Source organism: Drosophila eugracilis, unplaced genomic scaffold (genome assembly GCF_018153835.1).
Source record: "Drosophila eugracilis isolate 14026-0451.02 unplaced genomic scaffold, ASM1815383v1 contig_2167, whole genome shotgun sequence".
Classification (NCBI taxonomy): Eukaryota; Metazoa; Arthropoda; class Insecta; order Diptera; family Drosophilidae; genus Drosophila; species Drosophila eugracilis.
In genome coordinates this window covers 701,908-718,180 of record NW_024573052.1, presented here as the reverse complement: position 1 = coordinate 718,180, position 16,273 = coordinate 701,908, and the positions used below count along the sequence as shown (strand labels likewise).

The 16,273-nt window shown below is 42.1% G+C and overlaps 2 protein-coding genes, 1 long non-coding RNA gene and 1 other non-coding gene across 7 annotated transcripts; 3 read left to right on the top strand and 1 right to left on the bottom strand.

The window, feature by feature from the left end:
• Positions 1 to 123: 123 nt before the first annotated feature.
• Positions 124 to 776, top strand: LOC108109753. Its single transcript, XR_001772533.1, has 2 exons — positions 124 to 321; positions 373 to 776. It is a non-coding gene; the product is annotated as an uncharacterized LOC108109753 (long non-coding RNA).
• On the bottom strand, positions 359 to 8,844 carry LOC108109752 (putative metabolite transport protein HI_1104). Of its 2 annotated transcripts, none has more exons than XM_017218420.2 (3): positions 8,719 to 8,844; positions 1,108 to 2,457; positions 359 to 1,048 (listed from the first exon to the last, which is right to left on the bottom strand). In XM_017218420.2, the coding sequence occupies exons 2-3, from the start codon at positions 2,441 to 2,443 to the stop codon at positions 777 to 779; spliced, it is 1,608 nt and encodes a 535-aa protein (XP_017073909.1). In that variant the 5' UTR covers positions 2,444 to 2,457; positions 8,719 to 8,844; the 3' UTR covers positions 359 to 776. The 2 variants fall into 2 exon arrangements, with proteins under 2 accessions (XP_017073909.1, XP_017073910.1); XM_017218421.2 differs by lacking the exon at positions 8,719 to 8,844 and adding an exon at positions 8,433 to 8,695.
• Positions 8,845 to 11,757: 2,913 nt separating this feature from the next.
• Trnaf-gaa lies at positions 11,758 to 11,830 on the top strand. Its single transcript has one exon. It is a non-coding gene; the product is annotated as a tRNA-Phe (tRNA).
• A 304-nt stretch (positions 11,831 to 12,134) lies between these two features.
• Positions 12,135 to 14,736, top strand: LOC108109758 (60S ribosomal protein L17). Of its 3 annotated transcripts, none has more exons than XM_017218433.2 (3): positions 12,135 to 12,156; positions 13,239 to 13,329; positions 14,213 to 14,736. In XM_017218433.2, exons 2-3 carry the CDS (start codon positions 13,249 to 13,251, stop codon positions 14,690 to 14,692), a joined length of 561 nt encoding a protein of 186 aa, XP_017073922.1. In that variant the 5' UTR covers positions 12,135 to 12,156; positions 13,239 to 13,248; the 3' UTR covers positions 14,693 to 14,736. The 3 variants fall into 3 exon arrangements, with proteins under 3 accessions (XP_017073922.1, XP_017073921.1, XP_017073920.1); XM_017218432.2 differs by lacking the exon at positions 12,135 to 12,156 and adding an exon at positions 12,166 to 12,187; XM_017218431.2 differs by lacking the exon at positions 12,135 to 12,156 and adding an exon at positions 12,223 to 12,244.
• Positions 14,737 to 16,273: the final 1,537 nt, after the last annotated feature.

Here is a 16,273-nt window from a genome sequence, read left to right as displayed (position 1 = left end):
AATTTTGTTTTTAGCTTACCAGTACACTTTTGACAAGAGCTACCAAAGTGAAAAGGTAACTTAAACTTTAAATAAAAAAATATGAAATGTCACAAAGTTCGAGTAATTTATTTGGGGCAATATTTATCGATAGTCGTAGTAACTGATAGTATTTTAAAGCAGTCGCAAGTATTTTCGCCACTACTTGACATGGTTATACTGTAATAATATTGTAGCAAAAAGGAGGAAGATAACACACTGCGAACTGTGCCACATGCATAAACTGACGAGTTTAGCAAGACTAAAAGCGGCAATTATGGACCTATAAAGTTCACTTCGTGGGTGAGTATATTGTACCGCGAGTGATGGCAGAAACTTATTTTAACAAAACAGCACTTTATTAAGGATGTACATTTGTCATCGGTTGCCGAATTAAGTACAAATTAATAGCGATAAAAATACAGTGTTGAGGGAACCTCACCCCTCGCTTAGGACTATTTGTAAAGGTATAAGGATACCTGCTTTAAGTTCGGCTGGCAAACTACATTTCTTTGTGGATAAAGTACAACCGTATATGTATGTACATAAGCAATCCAATGGTTGTCAAAGGAACAACATAATATTGTTATAATATTTATTGTATATGTTGTAATTTGTATCCTTTGCAAAGAAGACTTTTCTGTTGTACGTTGATTTTAGCCAGTGAGCCGAACTTAAAACAAGCGTTAAAACGCCCTAAAATAATAATTCCATAATAGTAGTTAATAAAAAAAAAACGTTCCGGGTTTTAAGCTAAACTATAGTCTACTGCTCTCTGCGCCGTTCAGTCGCGGCGGAGAAATCTGAGACTTTTCGTAGCCGTTGCTAGACATTTGCAGATGCTGGGGCAACTGGACGGGACGTCCGTTAGATGGCAGGGTCTCGTCCACGGAGAAGACGGAGTTGTCGTGCCCGTGCATATGGCGGGCATTAAGGACTGCGTCTGGATGGCTTTTCGGTGATTCCGGCTCCTCTGCCTCATCTGATTTGCCTTCCAGCAGGAAGCACGTGATAAAGAAGAGAATGGAACCTAAAAACAATGACCTCCATGATTGATTTTCTAATTTTAAAGAGATAATTTCCACTTACTGATGCCATAAAATCCAGCATAGAAAATCATGATTGATCCGCGATAGCCCAGGACCTTCGCAACGGGATCAACCAGAATGGGCAGATTGCCTCCGATATTGTTCATCACGAACAGGAAGACTCCAATGGTCGACGACCGAACGCGCAGTGGGACAATTTCCACAACAATGGCGAACACAATGCCGAACCACATCTCGGCAAAGAAGTAGCTCAGACCCAGCGTGATCATAGCCCACAGCGGATCGAAGTAGACCGAACCGAAGGCAGGCAGCGTGGCAATCAGCTGGCTGACAGCCAGTACAAATGCACGTGACCGAATGCCCATCTTGGCAACAATCTTGTCAGACACAATGCCACCTACAACCACACCCACGCTGCCAATGCCAATGGTAACACCAAAGAGCCACCAGCCCAAGTCAACATCGGGAAAGTATGTGTTGTAGTAGAGATCGGCGTTATATGCAAAAGTCATTCCACCGCAATGACGAATGGAGGCGGCTATCATCAGCATGATCATGGCTGGACTTTTGATTACCTGCCACAGGCTCACTGGTTTGCCGCTTGACGTCTGTCGGTCACCCTCGCCAATGGCCTTGCGCTCTGGCTCACGTAGGGTAGTTCCTGTCAAGGCAGCCATGATCACCGTTAACACACCGGCGCCCAAATAGCAAACACGCCATCCCAGGTTCCAGAAATTCAGCTTGGTGATGTAGCGGCCCACAGGAAAAGCAATACCGTAGCCTCCATAGATGCCCCAATTAAAAATGGCCATGACCAGAGCTCTTTTATCCTCCGGAAAGATGTCGGACATGATGCCCGTAGCCAGGGGATTGCAACCCGACTCGCCAGCTGCCATTACCATACGCAAAAGGACCAGCTGCCAGTACTCCTTGACAGTTCCCTGGAGGATCATGGCAATGCCAAAGATCACCGTGCATACGGTCAGCATCTTGACGCGATTGTACTTGTCGGCTGCAAAGCCCATGAACACGCCCGCGATGGTAAAGATTAGGATGAAGGTGGGTCCGGCTAGGATCTGGTAGTCGATTCCCAGACCATTGTAGTTCCACTCGCAGTACCCGGTGCCATTGAAGTCCAGGGCATAGCAGCTACTTTCGTTCCCCACAGCCGAGCACTGAGTGGGTAGTTCATGGCGATTAAACATCGATGTGTTTTGCTGACAAGCATGATCGCCATAGTCCAACTCAATTGCCGTTTGCTTGGAGGTGACCCCAATGAGATAGTGACCCAGCTCACCGAGAATGTAGCCGATGGTGAGTACGGCCAGAACATAGGAATTATAGAACCCGCTCAGTTTCTCGAGTATCGGTATCATCCTGGTGCCGTTGACTGCGGGAGAGATAAAGAGATCACGAGATAATAAGTATATGAATGTGCATACTACCTAGCCAGGCTAGCTATCTAACCCTCAAGGCTATCGGGACAATCAACGTATCGCATTTCTCATTTGTGCTGAGAGTGGGGAACATGGTAAAAGCAAGTACCTCGACATAATGACAAATATTCTGCGAGCACTCAATTAATGAGTTTGCCAGCCTCTGAGTGTCAGCTCACAGGTCAGCTGCATAATGCAATCTCGCAATAGCACTTGACTGATCTGTCGTGACTGGAATTTGGAAAGGAACTTGGCACAATGTCCATAATTCTCCCTCGCAGCGTATCGAAAGTGAAGGCAATTACGCGTACGTGATACGAGGAGAGGCGGTATCTAACGAGCACTATCCGGATACTTTGCAGGCATAATGATCTCCAATCGCAGCTCTGCAGGTGGTGACAATTAAGTTAAGATCATTTTGCTATAAAATGAATTAAGTATTTGTTTGAATTTATATCAGTTAATGTTAACGATAATGGAAATGCTCTTTTATATTATACGAATTAATACTTAATAGGCCTCAAGCTTATAATAAATATAAAAAGTAGAAAGCAATTTCCGCATTTTTTTTTCTTTAAGTTGTGGCCTTAAATTAAATATATCAAGCTTTAAAATCGGACGCGGGAAAGTGGTTTTATTTATGGATAAATGGGTTCTCAAACCGCTCAGTTGGAGTGATCTAAAAGGTTTACCTACTACCAAACAGAGTGCCTAAATCAATTTGTCTTTTTTGTTATTCCCTCCATTCTCGCAGGCGGCAAATTAATTTTTGGCAAACCGCCATTAAGCAAGCCTCATAATTATCATTGCTCGTGGCCGATCGCACATATGTTTCGTAGCTAAGCCCGGCAAAAACTCAGCTTTTGGGCTTCGACTTGACTTTTGACAGTCCAACACCCGCCCGCCAACATGCGTACTGAAATTCCTTTAATCAATCAAGTTAATTTGCTTTTGCTGTTCTTTGTGTTTCTATTTTTTTTTTTTTTTGGCTATGTCTTACAATTGCTGCGCTGTCAAAATCGCCAAGGTCAGGCCCAAGAATCACCGGAGAACATTGGTGGAAAAATGTGGCCAAAGACATTCGCTATCCGACGGATATGCGGTCGAACAAAAGGTCTCAAGAATGCGGATGCTCGGTGTATTGACCGCTTGGGTTAGTGCAAAGCTATTCTCTATTTACCATTAAGGCATTGGATTGTCTTGTTTGCTTATTGTTTGGGCATCGATCGATTCATGTTTGTGAATCCACAACTATAAACACTTACAGAGATCTGTGTTTGTGTTTTCAGATCGGTTCCGAGTTCACACTATACGCCTTCGAACTTTAACACATTGTAGTTTCGACATTTGTGGCTTAATGTTCGGTGCAATTTTAATAATAATAGCCATTAAGTTTTTAACGGCTTGGACCATTGTAAATCTCTTAACCTTGATCGTTTCGTGATGCGCGTTGACATTTATCGAGCCATAAATATGAGTATCGCCGTTTAGGTATTAAAGCTCACACGTGAGTCTCGTCTGAAGTCTTATGCAGATTCGATGTAGGAAGCGGCGTATTATTTTTAATTTGATAGTGATTGTTGTCGGCTTAGCAAAATACCAAGACGCAGCCTTGACATTGGACTATCGTCCGGTATAAATGATACTGTTGGGCGATTCTTATGGAAATCCTACTCTGAACCGGGCACGTAGCAGGTGTTCCTTGACCATGTATGCGTTACATCCGTCAATGCGTGCCGTAAATCTGTAAAGCTAGTTTTCTATTTCTAGTTCAATGCCAAGGCGCCAAGCGTAATAGACCAAAAACCGGACTCCCGACCAAACGTGACTGACTGAACACCCTCCCCTTGGGGCAACTCGCCTCTTTCGCTTTCTTTGGCAAGGGCATCATATTTGCAGTTCGTGCATTAACTTGAATCGAACATGGCCCACACCAGCGTGCGATCATTGAAGCGTTAATGCTATACTAGGAAAACTATAAACTATATGTCTTTCGAACAATGAAATTGGTGAAAAATGGAATTGTTCATAGCATAAAACTGCAAATTTGCATTTAATTATTGTCTAGAGTAATTAATATTGCAATTTCAAATTAAGCCAGCGTTATCAGTGCACTGCTTTTGGAACTCAACTCCATGATTCTATGCACCAAACACACACCTCCACTTTGACCTCCCACCTCCGGTATCACGCAATACGAAATTACAGGCCGTTGTGAGAATGCCAGAGCCCCGATATTACAGCATCGACTTGGCTTATGTTCGTGACAAGATTAGACCAAGAACGGTCAGGCTTGGCTGCCTTCAACTTCAACTCAAAACCCGCGACGACTAGGGACCCGACTGTATTTCTATATAATGTGCGAATATCCGATTCCGAAAGGTGGGCGCACAACGTTTATAGAGTTTGTTTAAGGTGGTAATAAATTTAAAATCTCGTTTAATCTGAATGGGCCGAGTAATTAAAGCCAAGTACTTCTGGGAACTTTCTAGTTTCTAAAAATAAAGACAATTACAAGTCATGTTTAACCCCAATTCGATTAGCTCGCGCCTAATAAGCCACTTAATCTTAAGTCGTCTATGCAAAGCACTTTGTGTACATCTGACAGACCGATAGACAGACAGACAAATGGCCGGCACTCAAGCATGCCCATTAAAAATTATGCACATTATACAATTGTATTAAGTTGGCTTTAAATGCGGTTTATCAGCCCGACTTGTAACCGCAGTCAAGGCCAACTTGGCTACCAATTATGAATGGCTTCTGGGTGGACATGAAGTTTGGGGGGGTCATAACATCCAAAGCCAGATGCTGATTTTTTAATAAATTGCAAATAAATATTCTTAATTTATTGACTAGGCCCGTGAAGCAGGTGTCTCACTTTTCTCGCCCACAATTAGCTGCCAATCTGTTGGATTGAATGGTTTTTGGTATCTTTATAGAGAGAGAGAGAGAGATAGAGAGATCTTAAGGGCCACTTAAGATTGCGTGACGTAGCTAACGCGGCTTGACCTTGACACCTGTCCGTGTGAACATTTCAATTTTGCAGCAGCTCGTTGGTTATTATACCAGGTAACGCCCCCTTGGATTCAGTCTGAGATTTTGATTTATGCATGGCACTCGCCAAACTCGCATCAAAATGAAGCCATCAGGCGCTGAATTGCCATTGAGTGTGGTCAGTTAGCAACCGCTAAGTGCCAAGCGAATCACATGGCTTGTGTTGCCATTATAAGCTAGGTGTTAAGTGCCCCAGACGACATCTGAAGAAATGCTGGAGGCTGGATGCCGGATGTCTGTAGATTAAGCTTTCATAATTGGGGGTATCAATCAACCAGATTCTGAGTAATCTAGGCATTTGTTTAAATTGTAAGATAATAGATAGAAATACCTAGAACTAGTTAAAATGTTACACTTAAGCCGAAGAACAACTTGAAAGAATGAATTTAAGATTAATCAGAAGTGTAATTAGGCAAGACTTTGAGAGAACCAGAAATAGTTAAGATCTAAAAGTTAGCAAATCACATATAGTTTTGAAAATAATCACAGTAAGCTTGTTATAATAACTTCCCCCAAAATGAGTCCTGTGAATTTGACAGGTCCAAGATAAACTGCCAATGAATCAGCTTCGATTTCCCTGGACCAGGTGTTCGGAATCTGAACTTAATGAATTACAAAATGCCAGAGCGATCGCACCTGGCAACTGCACTGTCACCGGCTGTACTCCGTATCCCAGATGCTAATGCAAATGCCATGTAGTTATCGATCGGATCCGCAAAGATCGTGCCCACGTGAACCGATCCAAGTTGAACCCGTGCCTTTGGCTAAGGGCTGGCTATAGATGAGACCGTTCCGCTATTAGCATAAATTAATATGAGTATCGGGCGGCTGGTCAAACCAGTGACCAGTGACCATAGCAATAAAATCAAATCCGAGTGCAACAAAAGCCAAGTTGCCAATTATCATCATCATCATCATCATCGTCATCTGGGCAGAATGTATCTCGGACTTTCTGTTTGCTCAATCTCGAGCGGTTCTAAAAAATGACTGCCAGCCCGGACTGTATAACCCGAATTACGGGTAATTACGTCGTCTCCGCTTGTTCGACAAATGCAAATCAAGCGGACGACGATTAAATGGAGATATATAATATAAGCCACTCAGATTCGACTACAGAGATACCCATCAGGCGAGTTGATCTAATTTAAGATCTGGTTATCTGGTAAAAAGTAGTTGCATTAGTCCAACCATTTACTAATGAGTGGGTTGTCTATTATATCTAATTGCGGTGGCTCTAGTCATAGATTGGGCAATAAATTACTCATTAATATCTCTCAAGTGTACGTCCGTACATATCCCAGATGCCAGATGGCCGGGCTATTTGGTTAGCGGCATAATTAGAGTGGTCAGACAATTAAGCGATTCTCAAACTGGATGCCAGCGAGAGTTATCAATTAAAATTAATCATCTGCGACACCTGAGCAACCTTTCTAATTGTTCAACTATAGATTTGACATTCTCCGATCACATCTGATTGAACTATTATAGAAATGTACTCAAAGAAATGATGTAATGCTAAGGGAGAAGTTCTAAAGCTGATCGTTTAGGTCAGATTGGCTTAGAACGTTGTCATAGGCGTTCCATTCTCAACCTGGAGACGGGCCATTTTATTTCCCAATCGGGAGATTGCAGCTTGGCCTTCTCCGTGCATTATTGAAATTGGCAAAGGCTCATATAAATTGTTAAAAAGGGAATGTTAATCAAAATCAGACACACTTATGCAATTGCTAGTATTCATTAGCAATTTCAACTTTTCCATAATATATTTCTAGATTTTTGCATTCCGTTCGGATCTCGGATCTTCGTGACTGCCCACAACAATATGACCTCCCATACGGTGGCAGGGGTAAACAAAATCAAGGGGGCCAGGGGCTTTTTGAAAGACGCCCACCAGAAATTCTGTTTGAGATGTGGGAACAAATATGAATCGTGTCGTTGTCTAAATCGAAGTCGAAATTAAATGATTGCCAGAATTTGTTTAATAAATTCCTATTTTAATCGAGCCTTCAACTTTTTGCGATAATGCCAAATTTATTCAACACGTTTGAACAAATTGCCCGCTTGCTACCTTATTCACTCAATCGATTCGAAGATTCATTAGACTGTCTGGTCTGTGAGTCTGTACGATCCACTTCTCGTTTTCGATTGGAAGGGGTTTTCCTTCCTGTTCTTCGCCGATAAGATAGTCCAAACTTCAGCTTCATTAGCTTTCGGATGTGGGAGTGTCGTTCATAATTTGCTAACAACAACTGAGTTGCGTCAATATTATGAAGCTCAAACACACATTTTTAATGGTTGCCGTTGTACCCCAAGTACCTTTGGCTATTCCTCCCAACCCTCCTCCCCATAATTTTCTTCCTAACGAGTATAGTGGAGAAGCTTATTGTCGTTTATATTAATGACAATCAGACCTTATATCTTTTTTTTTTTACATAGTAGCCTAATCACGATTGTTTACTTTTAGCACTTAGCTTTCACTGCTGATCGAGGGCGATCGTGGTTTACATTCGAGTATTTTGCAGATCATCACTTTGCTTGGAAACTCAATAGGAGTAGTATCTTCTATTGCCTGGGATCTTTAAAGACTCGTTTTAATGGTTGTTGAGTTATACTCGTATGTTATATGGCTAGTTAGGAAATGATCATTTAGATCCGTAGTTTCGTTTAAGAATTCTTATTTGGGTTTCAATCATTTTTATCTATCGAGAAATTTGTTATTTTCGAAGTTAACTCTAGTTGATTTCTTGAGTTTTATATCTTTTATCCATGGACTTGGGTTTTTTTTTATTAAGTCACAACTTTTTATTAATAAGTCTGCGGTTTTTTGGTCTTCCCCCTGGTGAATCCACTGATTCATCCCCGGCTAACTTACACGTTCCCACTCCGTCGAGCTGCTGGTGTTATTTTCTTGGTCAGACAACGATCGGATCGATCGATCTATAGCTTTGGCACTGACACACAAAAACTGTTGAGAATTATTGTACCCCTCGATGGATTTAAATTAATTGCACACAGGCACGCGTCGTCGGGCAATTGAGTACTGTCAAGGCTTTTAATATTTATTTCAATATATTTGCACCCAAAAAGTATCCGAGTTCTTTTCAATCAGCATCAGCATAGGAGATAACGCGACACGACAGAGGAAAGGCGACACTTACACAGAACAAACAATTCGATGGCAAAAAAACAAAAAACACACTGCTCAGTCCGAACCGTTGAAATTGGCTCTGGACTATGGGTACGCTGTTTATCTTGGGGCACGTCCAAGTGACTGCGTTTTGCAAACAGAACTAAAACACGGCTCAGTCCATCGTCGTTTTTAAAAAGGAAAACCGCCCAAACGGCGACGTCGACGGCGCTGCCATCGCCGGCTAAACAATGCAAAGTTTCAGCCCGAGAGAAGTCCAAAAGCAGGCGAGCAGCAGAAGCAAAGCAGCAAGACAGCAAAGCAGCCAAGCAGCCAAGCAGCCAAGCAAAAGCAGTCGAGCAGGCCGAGAGCAAAGGCAGAAAGAGCGAGCGCTCTTTGTTTGCGAGTGCTTAGTCAAGAACCGCGGTTGGGAACATAACCCTTCCAATCCCAAAAATAGTATCTGCCCCGTTCGAACAAAGGACTGATTAATCGGGATCCCCGATTTTCATCGGCCGTGCCTCCTTTTTTCCATGTTGGCGGTGCATTTGAACTGGCCGCAGGTGCTCTCTGCTTGTCATCTCATCCAACTGGAGCATTCTAACCAAATCGGTGGGCTTGCCCAGCTCGGATGGAGAAGCACCCGTACCATTATAATCCAAAAAAAAAAATCATGGAAATAAACCTGTTCGTGAACTTAGCTTTGTGACAGGAAATCGAAATTGGGATTACAAATATAAATATCTTAAAAAGAGATACTTTTTATACAATAACTAATATCCTGAACCGAATGTCCAGTGTTCTGACTTTGAACAATACTAACTACAAAAAGAAACATTTTAACATATTTGTATAATCTGGCTGGCAAAAATAGAAGAAATAGATTCTGACTCCCGCCATGGCCATTATGCTGATCATCTTGAGCTGCATGCTTGCTGATCATGATCATGCTGCCCTTGATCCCGCCTCGGAGATTTGTTTACGCTGTGTTCTCTCGAAAATCAGCGAAAACAAACGAATCACCACAGAGAAAACCAGTTAGCGGCGATGGAAAATCCACGCATAATCGAGATTGGCGTGGATTCCCCCTGCACACCAGTTCCTCTGTTGTCTAACTTCTCAGATCGCCTCTTTTCTCTCAAGAGATACGAGAATGCCGATGATGAGTGGTGCTTGTCCGTGCCATGTTATGCGGACGATCCCTTTGCCTGACCCTCAAGTTAACTTTAGGTTAACCCATTCTTGGGATACAGCTTAAGATTCCACACTTTGAACACAACTTCAGTGAATGTTTCGCAGAGGGTTAAGTTCTGAGATGGATTCTTGGATTCGAGGAATACATTAAAATTCACTGCAAAATCCAGTTGCCAGCGAAGCCTGACGTCCGAGGCTGCAATTTAGGGGGATTTTTTCTCCGGTATTCGTATTCGGTAAGACGTATTCGCCTCCTCCTATCATTACCAAGGAAACTCATGTGCGTGCCGTAAATCGGTGCATATGATAGGCGGCTGCTGACTCACGGATCTCCGGTCTCGAAGCCCGTAACCCCCGCTCTTTTCCATCTCAAAGATCTCAGCTTCCCCTCGGAACCAGTTTAAATGGTGGTTTTTGCCCGCCTCTTGAGTTGTTTGTGCTTTTTGGCTTGCAGGTGTTTGGTCTTTCGGGTAATTTTTTCGATGCTAATTTAACGAAGTCTTGGTCAGCGGAACACTACCATGTGACGTCAGAATGGTTGGGTGTTTGGATAGTTGAGTGGGTGGTTGAGTGGCTCTAGGAGTGTCAAGTTCGAGTGCACAGGAAAAAATATTTACATTTTGTAAGATGAAAATGTATCCCTCCATTTTACATATGTTATCAGAGGTATTTCGATGATCCTTTTTTGAATTCTCAATATTCTATAAAATGTAGAATAAAGTGTCATATCAGTTTTCTCTCTGTGCAGCCAAGTTGTGGGTGGTTGGGCGTCGTTTGGTTTGGTTGTTTTATATTTTAGTTCTGGGAGTGCTGGTCTTTTTTTGCTTATTGTCTTGCTTGAACGCCCACGAACCACAAATCTCAAGGCAGCCCTCGGTTGGTAGCTCCAGTTAAGTGCCGCTGGAACCGGATCCTTGAGGGAACGTTACGAAGTGGATGTGGACTACGGCACGTGCAGCAGTTGCGACATTTCAGTTCCTCGACACTTGACCTCAAGAGAGATGGAAATTCAAATGATCGAGACACCTGCAATTAGGCGTGAATCATGAATAAATTGAATGGGTACACGGACTCTAAAAATACTCGACTGTTAAATTCGCACAAATTACAAAACAATAAAGGTTTTGGTTTTTGTTTTATTTTTTCGCGCTGATTTGACTTCGCAAAGAACTCAGATTTGCCGCAGGATTTGGTAAGTGGTGAGTGGCGAGTGTTGAAGTACCTTCTCCGCCTCCTGGACCGGTTTGATACGCAGATCTCTGGCCGATTAGCAACAGGCATTTTTACGGTCATGTCCAGAACGAACGCGCTAATAAATGACTAACAGAAAAGGGACAATGCGATGCGGTTAGTGTCCAGCTAATTTTATGGCTTCCACCACGATCGACTTTATCGGGTCGCTTAATTAAAATGCATTGCCCCCCGGCGCTAGTTGTTTTCCATACAACCGTTAACCACAAACACTGGAAGTTTCCCAGGCTTAAGTGATTTTACTTCTCGGAGTAATTTAACCAATTACGGAACTACATTAAAAGCCATCAAAATAAGAACACTTTAACTGAATAACCGAAGTATTCCCCACTATTTAATATAGGCCAATAATATGCGCAAATATTTATGATTTTACTAAATTTGTTTGATTTTAAATCTATGAGAATTAAAGTTCAAGTGAATGGCACCATTGTTCATAAATAAATTAAGTAATATATGCACGGCTCTGGGAAGATTCCATTTATTAAAAAGCTGATATGACTAGTAATGAACTTAAGTCTGATCTGCCAAATATTTCAGATTCAGTCTGGCTATGGTTTATTAAATCGGGATTAATATTCATTGAATTCGTTTTCAAATCGTTGTCTTTAGAAAACCCGCAAGTGCCGAAATAGCTCAGTTGGGAGAGCGTTAGACTGAAGATCTAAAGGTCCCCGGTTCAATCCCGGGTTTCGGCAAAGCAAAATATTTTTTATTAAAATTGTTTTTTAAATTTTTGCCGATTTAAGTTCCATTCTATTTTAATTGGTTTGTTCAAATATTTTGATAAACTTAAGCTTTTACTTTTAAATGATATAGTGTCAGTTAGCAGTGTTGCTAGATCGTTCAAAATGTAGTTGCCACACAAAAGGTGTGTGTACATGCTAAGCTCAGATTGTGGAAACGATAAAACAAGTTTTTTGGTATTTCAAGTTTATTTCTCTAGTTCCAGTCGGTCACTCTATTCTATTCGATTTCCAACACTGAAACTGCCGTTTCCTTTCTTTTTCGTTCCACGTTTCCGGTGAGTGCATGTGCCTTGCGAGTTATTTACTGTAAATTACTGCTTAAATTGGTTTTTAAATTCATTTACTTATAGCCAGGGCACTCCGGTACGTTTGCGGTCGTTTAAATTGTGTTTGCAGCGCAATTCTGGGTGGAAAAACTAGGCCATCAGTCGGCCGGCCAGAAAATGCGTGCACAACCAACCCTATTTTTTTTAACATATTTTTTTTCTGTGGGCTTGCGGGCCAAAATCAAAGTTACACCATGTAAACAAAGAACATCATATAGAATATTATGATATACGCCTTAACGGCAAATAACATATTTTTTTTTCTGTGAAATATAGTGGAAAATGACGAAGAAATACGTGTGTTGTCGTTGTGCTTGTATGTGTGTGTGTGTTAACATAGTGCAAGTGACTAAAAATTCTTCAAATTGCTTAAAAACATGTACTTCTAATGATACATGACAAATTGAAGGAGTTTTAAGAGCACTTTAATACAAAAGTCGTGTACTATTGTTGTTGTTTACAGGAGTACACACATACACACACACAAACGAGCAGCCGCTTAGGTTTTTTTTTTCTCGCTCGTTTTTGCACGTGTTTTGATTGCCACCCGATTTGCGGCGTTTTTAAACTAGAATCACTTCAAATTGTTTTTATCATTAAAAGATTTATAAACGACCGCAGCGTAGTTTGGCTCCTAAAAATTTGAATTTAACAAAACAATAATAATGGCCCGGCAGGGCCCTAAAATTAAGGGCACATCTAAACATGCAATGTCGGTCAAAATATTAGTAGCAGGGCAATGTAAATCACCTAAACAGCAAATTAAAAATGTTTTCTTATAAATCATCTTATAATGCAAACTAGAAAGATATAATTTACATACTGACTCCAGACCTTGTATCAGGAAGTCTTATGAAAGTAGTTACAGCTAAACTTCACTCTTAAAATATGCAAAGTACTTATTATATACCCAAAAAGGGTGATCTGTTGCCCATTAAGAAATATCCCATACTACATATATCTTGACCGAATATGATATGTTTTTGTTGCTCAAATCCATGATTATGCTCACTAATTGGTGTTTCTTGCAGATATTGAAAAATGGGCCGTTACTCACGCGAGTCAGACAACGTGGCCAAGTCGTGCAAGGCGCGCGGGCCCAATCTACGTGTGCACTTCAAGGTAAGATCCCCATGGAAACCAGGATTCGAAAATATTTGCAGCTTTAATCAGTGAATGCTAGCCTATTGAGCGGCATCTCGCTTTTGCAATGCTGCTAGAGAGTTCCTCAAAGAAGACGAGTTCATCAGCTGAGTGCAGTCCGAAAACTCTGGAAGCCCTCTTCTAAAATCTCGACTACATTCCACTATGGAATAATTGTTTCGGCATGCCCATTTAAAAGGTGGTTGCTCCATTTTGGACAACTACTGACGATCCGTGTGCCCAAAGAGAAGCCACAGCCTTGCTAAAACAGCGGCCTGCTGCTTCCCATGAGCGAGTCTCTACCTGTAGCCTGGCACAGATCTTCGAAAGACCATTGAAACCGATCGGAATCGAGAAAATAGAAAGCATATCATTAGTTAGTCAATCAAATAACGTAAATCTATAAGCTTAAGCTGATAACGGCATGATTCTGATTATTTTTGTACCATTTCCATGGTGTTCTTAAGAATTATTTCAATTGAACCTGATTTAGCCATTTAAGCTCTGAAGCTGAATTTATAGATCGGTTTATACTTTATATTTAATATCCAACTCAGTTTCTTAAATAATTTCTTGATTGACTTTGGCAGATTTAGATTTATTGGCTCTCACAACTGTGATATGCATTTTGATGAGTTCCTCGTCAAGGGCACAGTTTTAAAACTAGGTGATTTTCCTTTATGGAAGATCACTGATTACAAGCTGTGCCCAAAGCAAACTCCAGCCATTGTAAAACAGCGGCGTGTTGGCCCTTAATGCTCGCGTCTCTACCTGAACTTTGGCATAAAATAACTATTTTGTGCTACGATCTATTACACATCCATGATGTATCACCAACTAATGAGGAATATTTATATTTCAGAACACACATGAGACCGCCCAGGCCATCAAGCGCATGCCCCTGCGCCGTGCCCAGCGTTACCTGAAGGCCGTTATCGACCAGAAGGAGTGCGTGCCCTTCCGTCGCTTCAACGGTGGAGTCGGTCGTTGTGCCCAGGCCAAGCAGTGGAAGACCACGCAGGGTCGCTGGCCCAAGAAGTCCGCTGAGTTCCTGCTGCAGCTCCTCCGCAACGCCGAGGCCAACGCTGACTGCAAGGGTCTGGATGCCGACCGTCTGGTCGTCCAGCACATCCAGGTGAACCGTGCCCAGTGCCTGCGTCGCCGCACGTACCGTGCCCACGGTCGCATCAACCCCTACATGTCGTCGCCGTGTCACGTTGAGGTTATCCTCACCGAGAAGGAGGAGATCGTCTCCAAGGCCACCGACGACGAGCCCACCAAAAAGAAGCTTTCCAAGAAGAAGCTGCAGCGCCAAAAGGAGAAGATGTTGCGTTCTGAATAAAATGTGTTTTGGGCCAGCCGCCCAAGCCGGTGACAACTACTGAAGCTCCATTCTTTTTTTTTTGTATCCTAAATAATATCTATAACTTAGAGAAGTTAAATGTGCGAGATGAAGTCGCGGATGTGGAGAATACAGAGTATTGAATAAGAGCACAAGTCCCCAGATTTGACCACCTGGAAATGTGATGCGTTTTGCTTTTAACTCAACTGTTTCTTTCTGTTCTCTTAGGTGAATAGCTCGTACATTTGACTGGGGCTGGGAAGGGGCTTATCGGAAGGTTCATTGTTTTCGTAGAACAGAGAAGGTTAAAATTTAAAACAGTTAAAATATAAAAATAGTCAGATCGTTTTTTTCATTGCTTTGAATTTTTCTACGATATGAAACTTATATGGTGGTTGTCTTAGCTAGATGTTCCGCGCACTTGTCAACAGCCTAACGAAATCAAAAACAAGGTTCACCCTAAGTATAAAAGATCTAGCTAGGACACACTGGAACAGGGAAGTCAAATTTAATAGCCTCATAGCATATGCACGAACCTTATTCGATAGATAAGCTAAGCGTAACAGTCGTAACAGCGAGCCTATGACAGCAAGTGAATGGCGCGCGCTTTTTATTTAAATTTGAAAAACGTTTTGTCGATCGGCAATGGCAAGTCTCAGTTTATTTCCTTCCGCAGAGCGCTTGTGGAATGTTCGGTGGCTTTTGCGCGCATTCACTTGCATCAATTGCCTTCGAGTGGCCACTTGGCATATTCATTTAAACTGATTTCATTGTAGCGCACTCGTTTACCAGCCTCCCCACATTTTCTTTGATTACAATTCAGTCGTACTTATACTTACAATGCAAATTAATTGAATTATTTCAATTTGCTGTGCTTCTGGCTTTGGCCAGAGGTTCGCATTATTTTGGTGAACGCTCTCTTCCCTGTTTTCTATGTTTTTCTTTTTCGTGGCGACATACTGAATCATTCGCTCGATTGCCACGCCCACAAGCCGCTTGATATCAATTCCATTGAAGAACTCATCTATCCAACCAATCCAACACCCCTCTCCCTCTCTGGAAGGAAAACAAGCAAATTGAAATAAAATCCAAGCATCGGACTCAACGAAGAGCACTTGAGGGGAATAATGCAATAATAAATGGCAGGTTTTGTTTCTGTCTCTTTTGGGATCTTTAGGATCTTCTTAAGCTGGGATTCAGATATAGACTCGGCATGTCACGTCGTGTATTCGCCAGAACTGAGACAAATCTAATTTGCATGATCGCTCGCATTATCTCGTCCATTGTATTATAATCATCTGCGACGTCGACATCGACCTCTGCCGCCGTCCCCAGTTCATTGCTGTAGTGGTTGTTGTATTTTTTGAATTTTTGCCTTTTTTTTTTTTTTTTTTTTTTGGTACTGTTGTGGCGAGTTCAGTGGTTGGCGCTTCCTAAGTGGATGACACTCAAGCTCATTGAGCGCTCCATTGTGGGGAGACATTCGATGGGAATGGGCTGTGCGAATTGAGGGGATCTATGGGGTTGGCGGGGGTTTTCGGGGCTTTAAGGGGGACTTGGATCGGTGGGATCGGGACTCTG

Bases quoted from the DNA above. Each gene is read 5' to 3' on its own strand.
- LOC108109752 (XM_017218420.2), bottom strand. From the start codon at position 2,443: ATGATACCGATACTCGAGAAACTGAGCGGGTTCTATAATTCCTATGTT. The intron at 1,049-1,107 runs GTAAGTGGAAAT...CATTGTTTTTAG, and splicing joins TGCTGGATTTTATGGCATCA to GTTCCATTCTCTTCTTTATC.
- LOC108109758 (XM_017218433.2), top strand. From the start codon at position 13,249: ATGGGCCGTTACTCACGCGAGTCAGACAACGTGGCCAAGTCGTGCAAG. The intron at 13,330-14,212 runs GTAAGATCCCCA...TTTATATTTCAG, and splicing joins ATCTACGTGTGCACTTCAAG to AACACACATGAGACCGCCCA.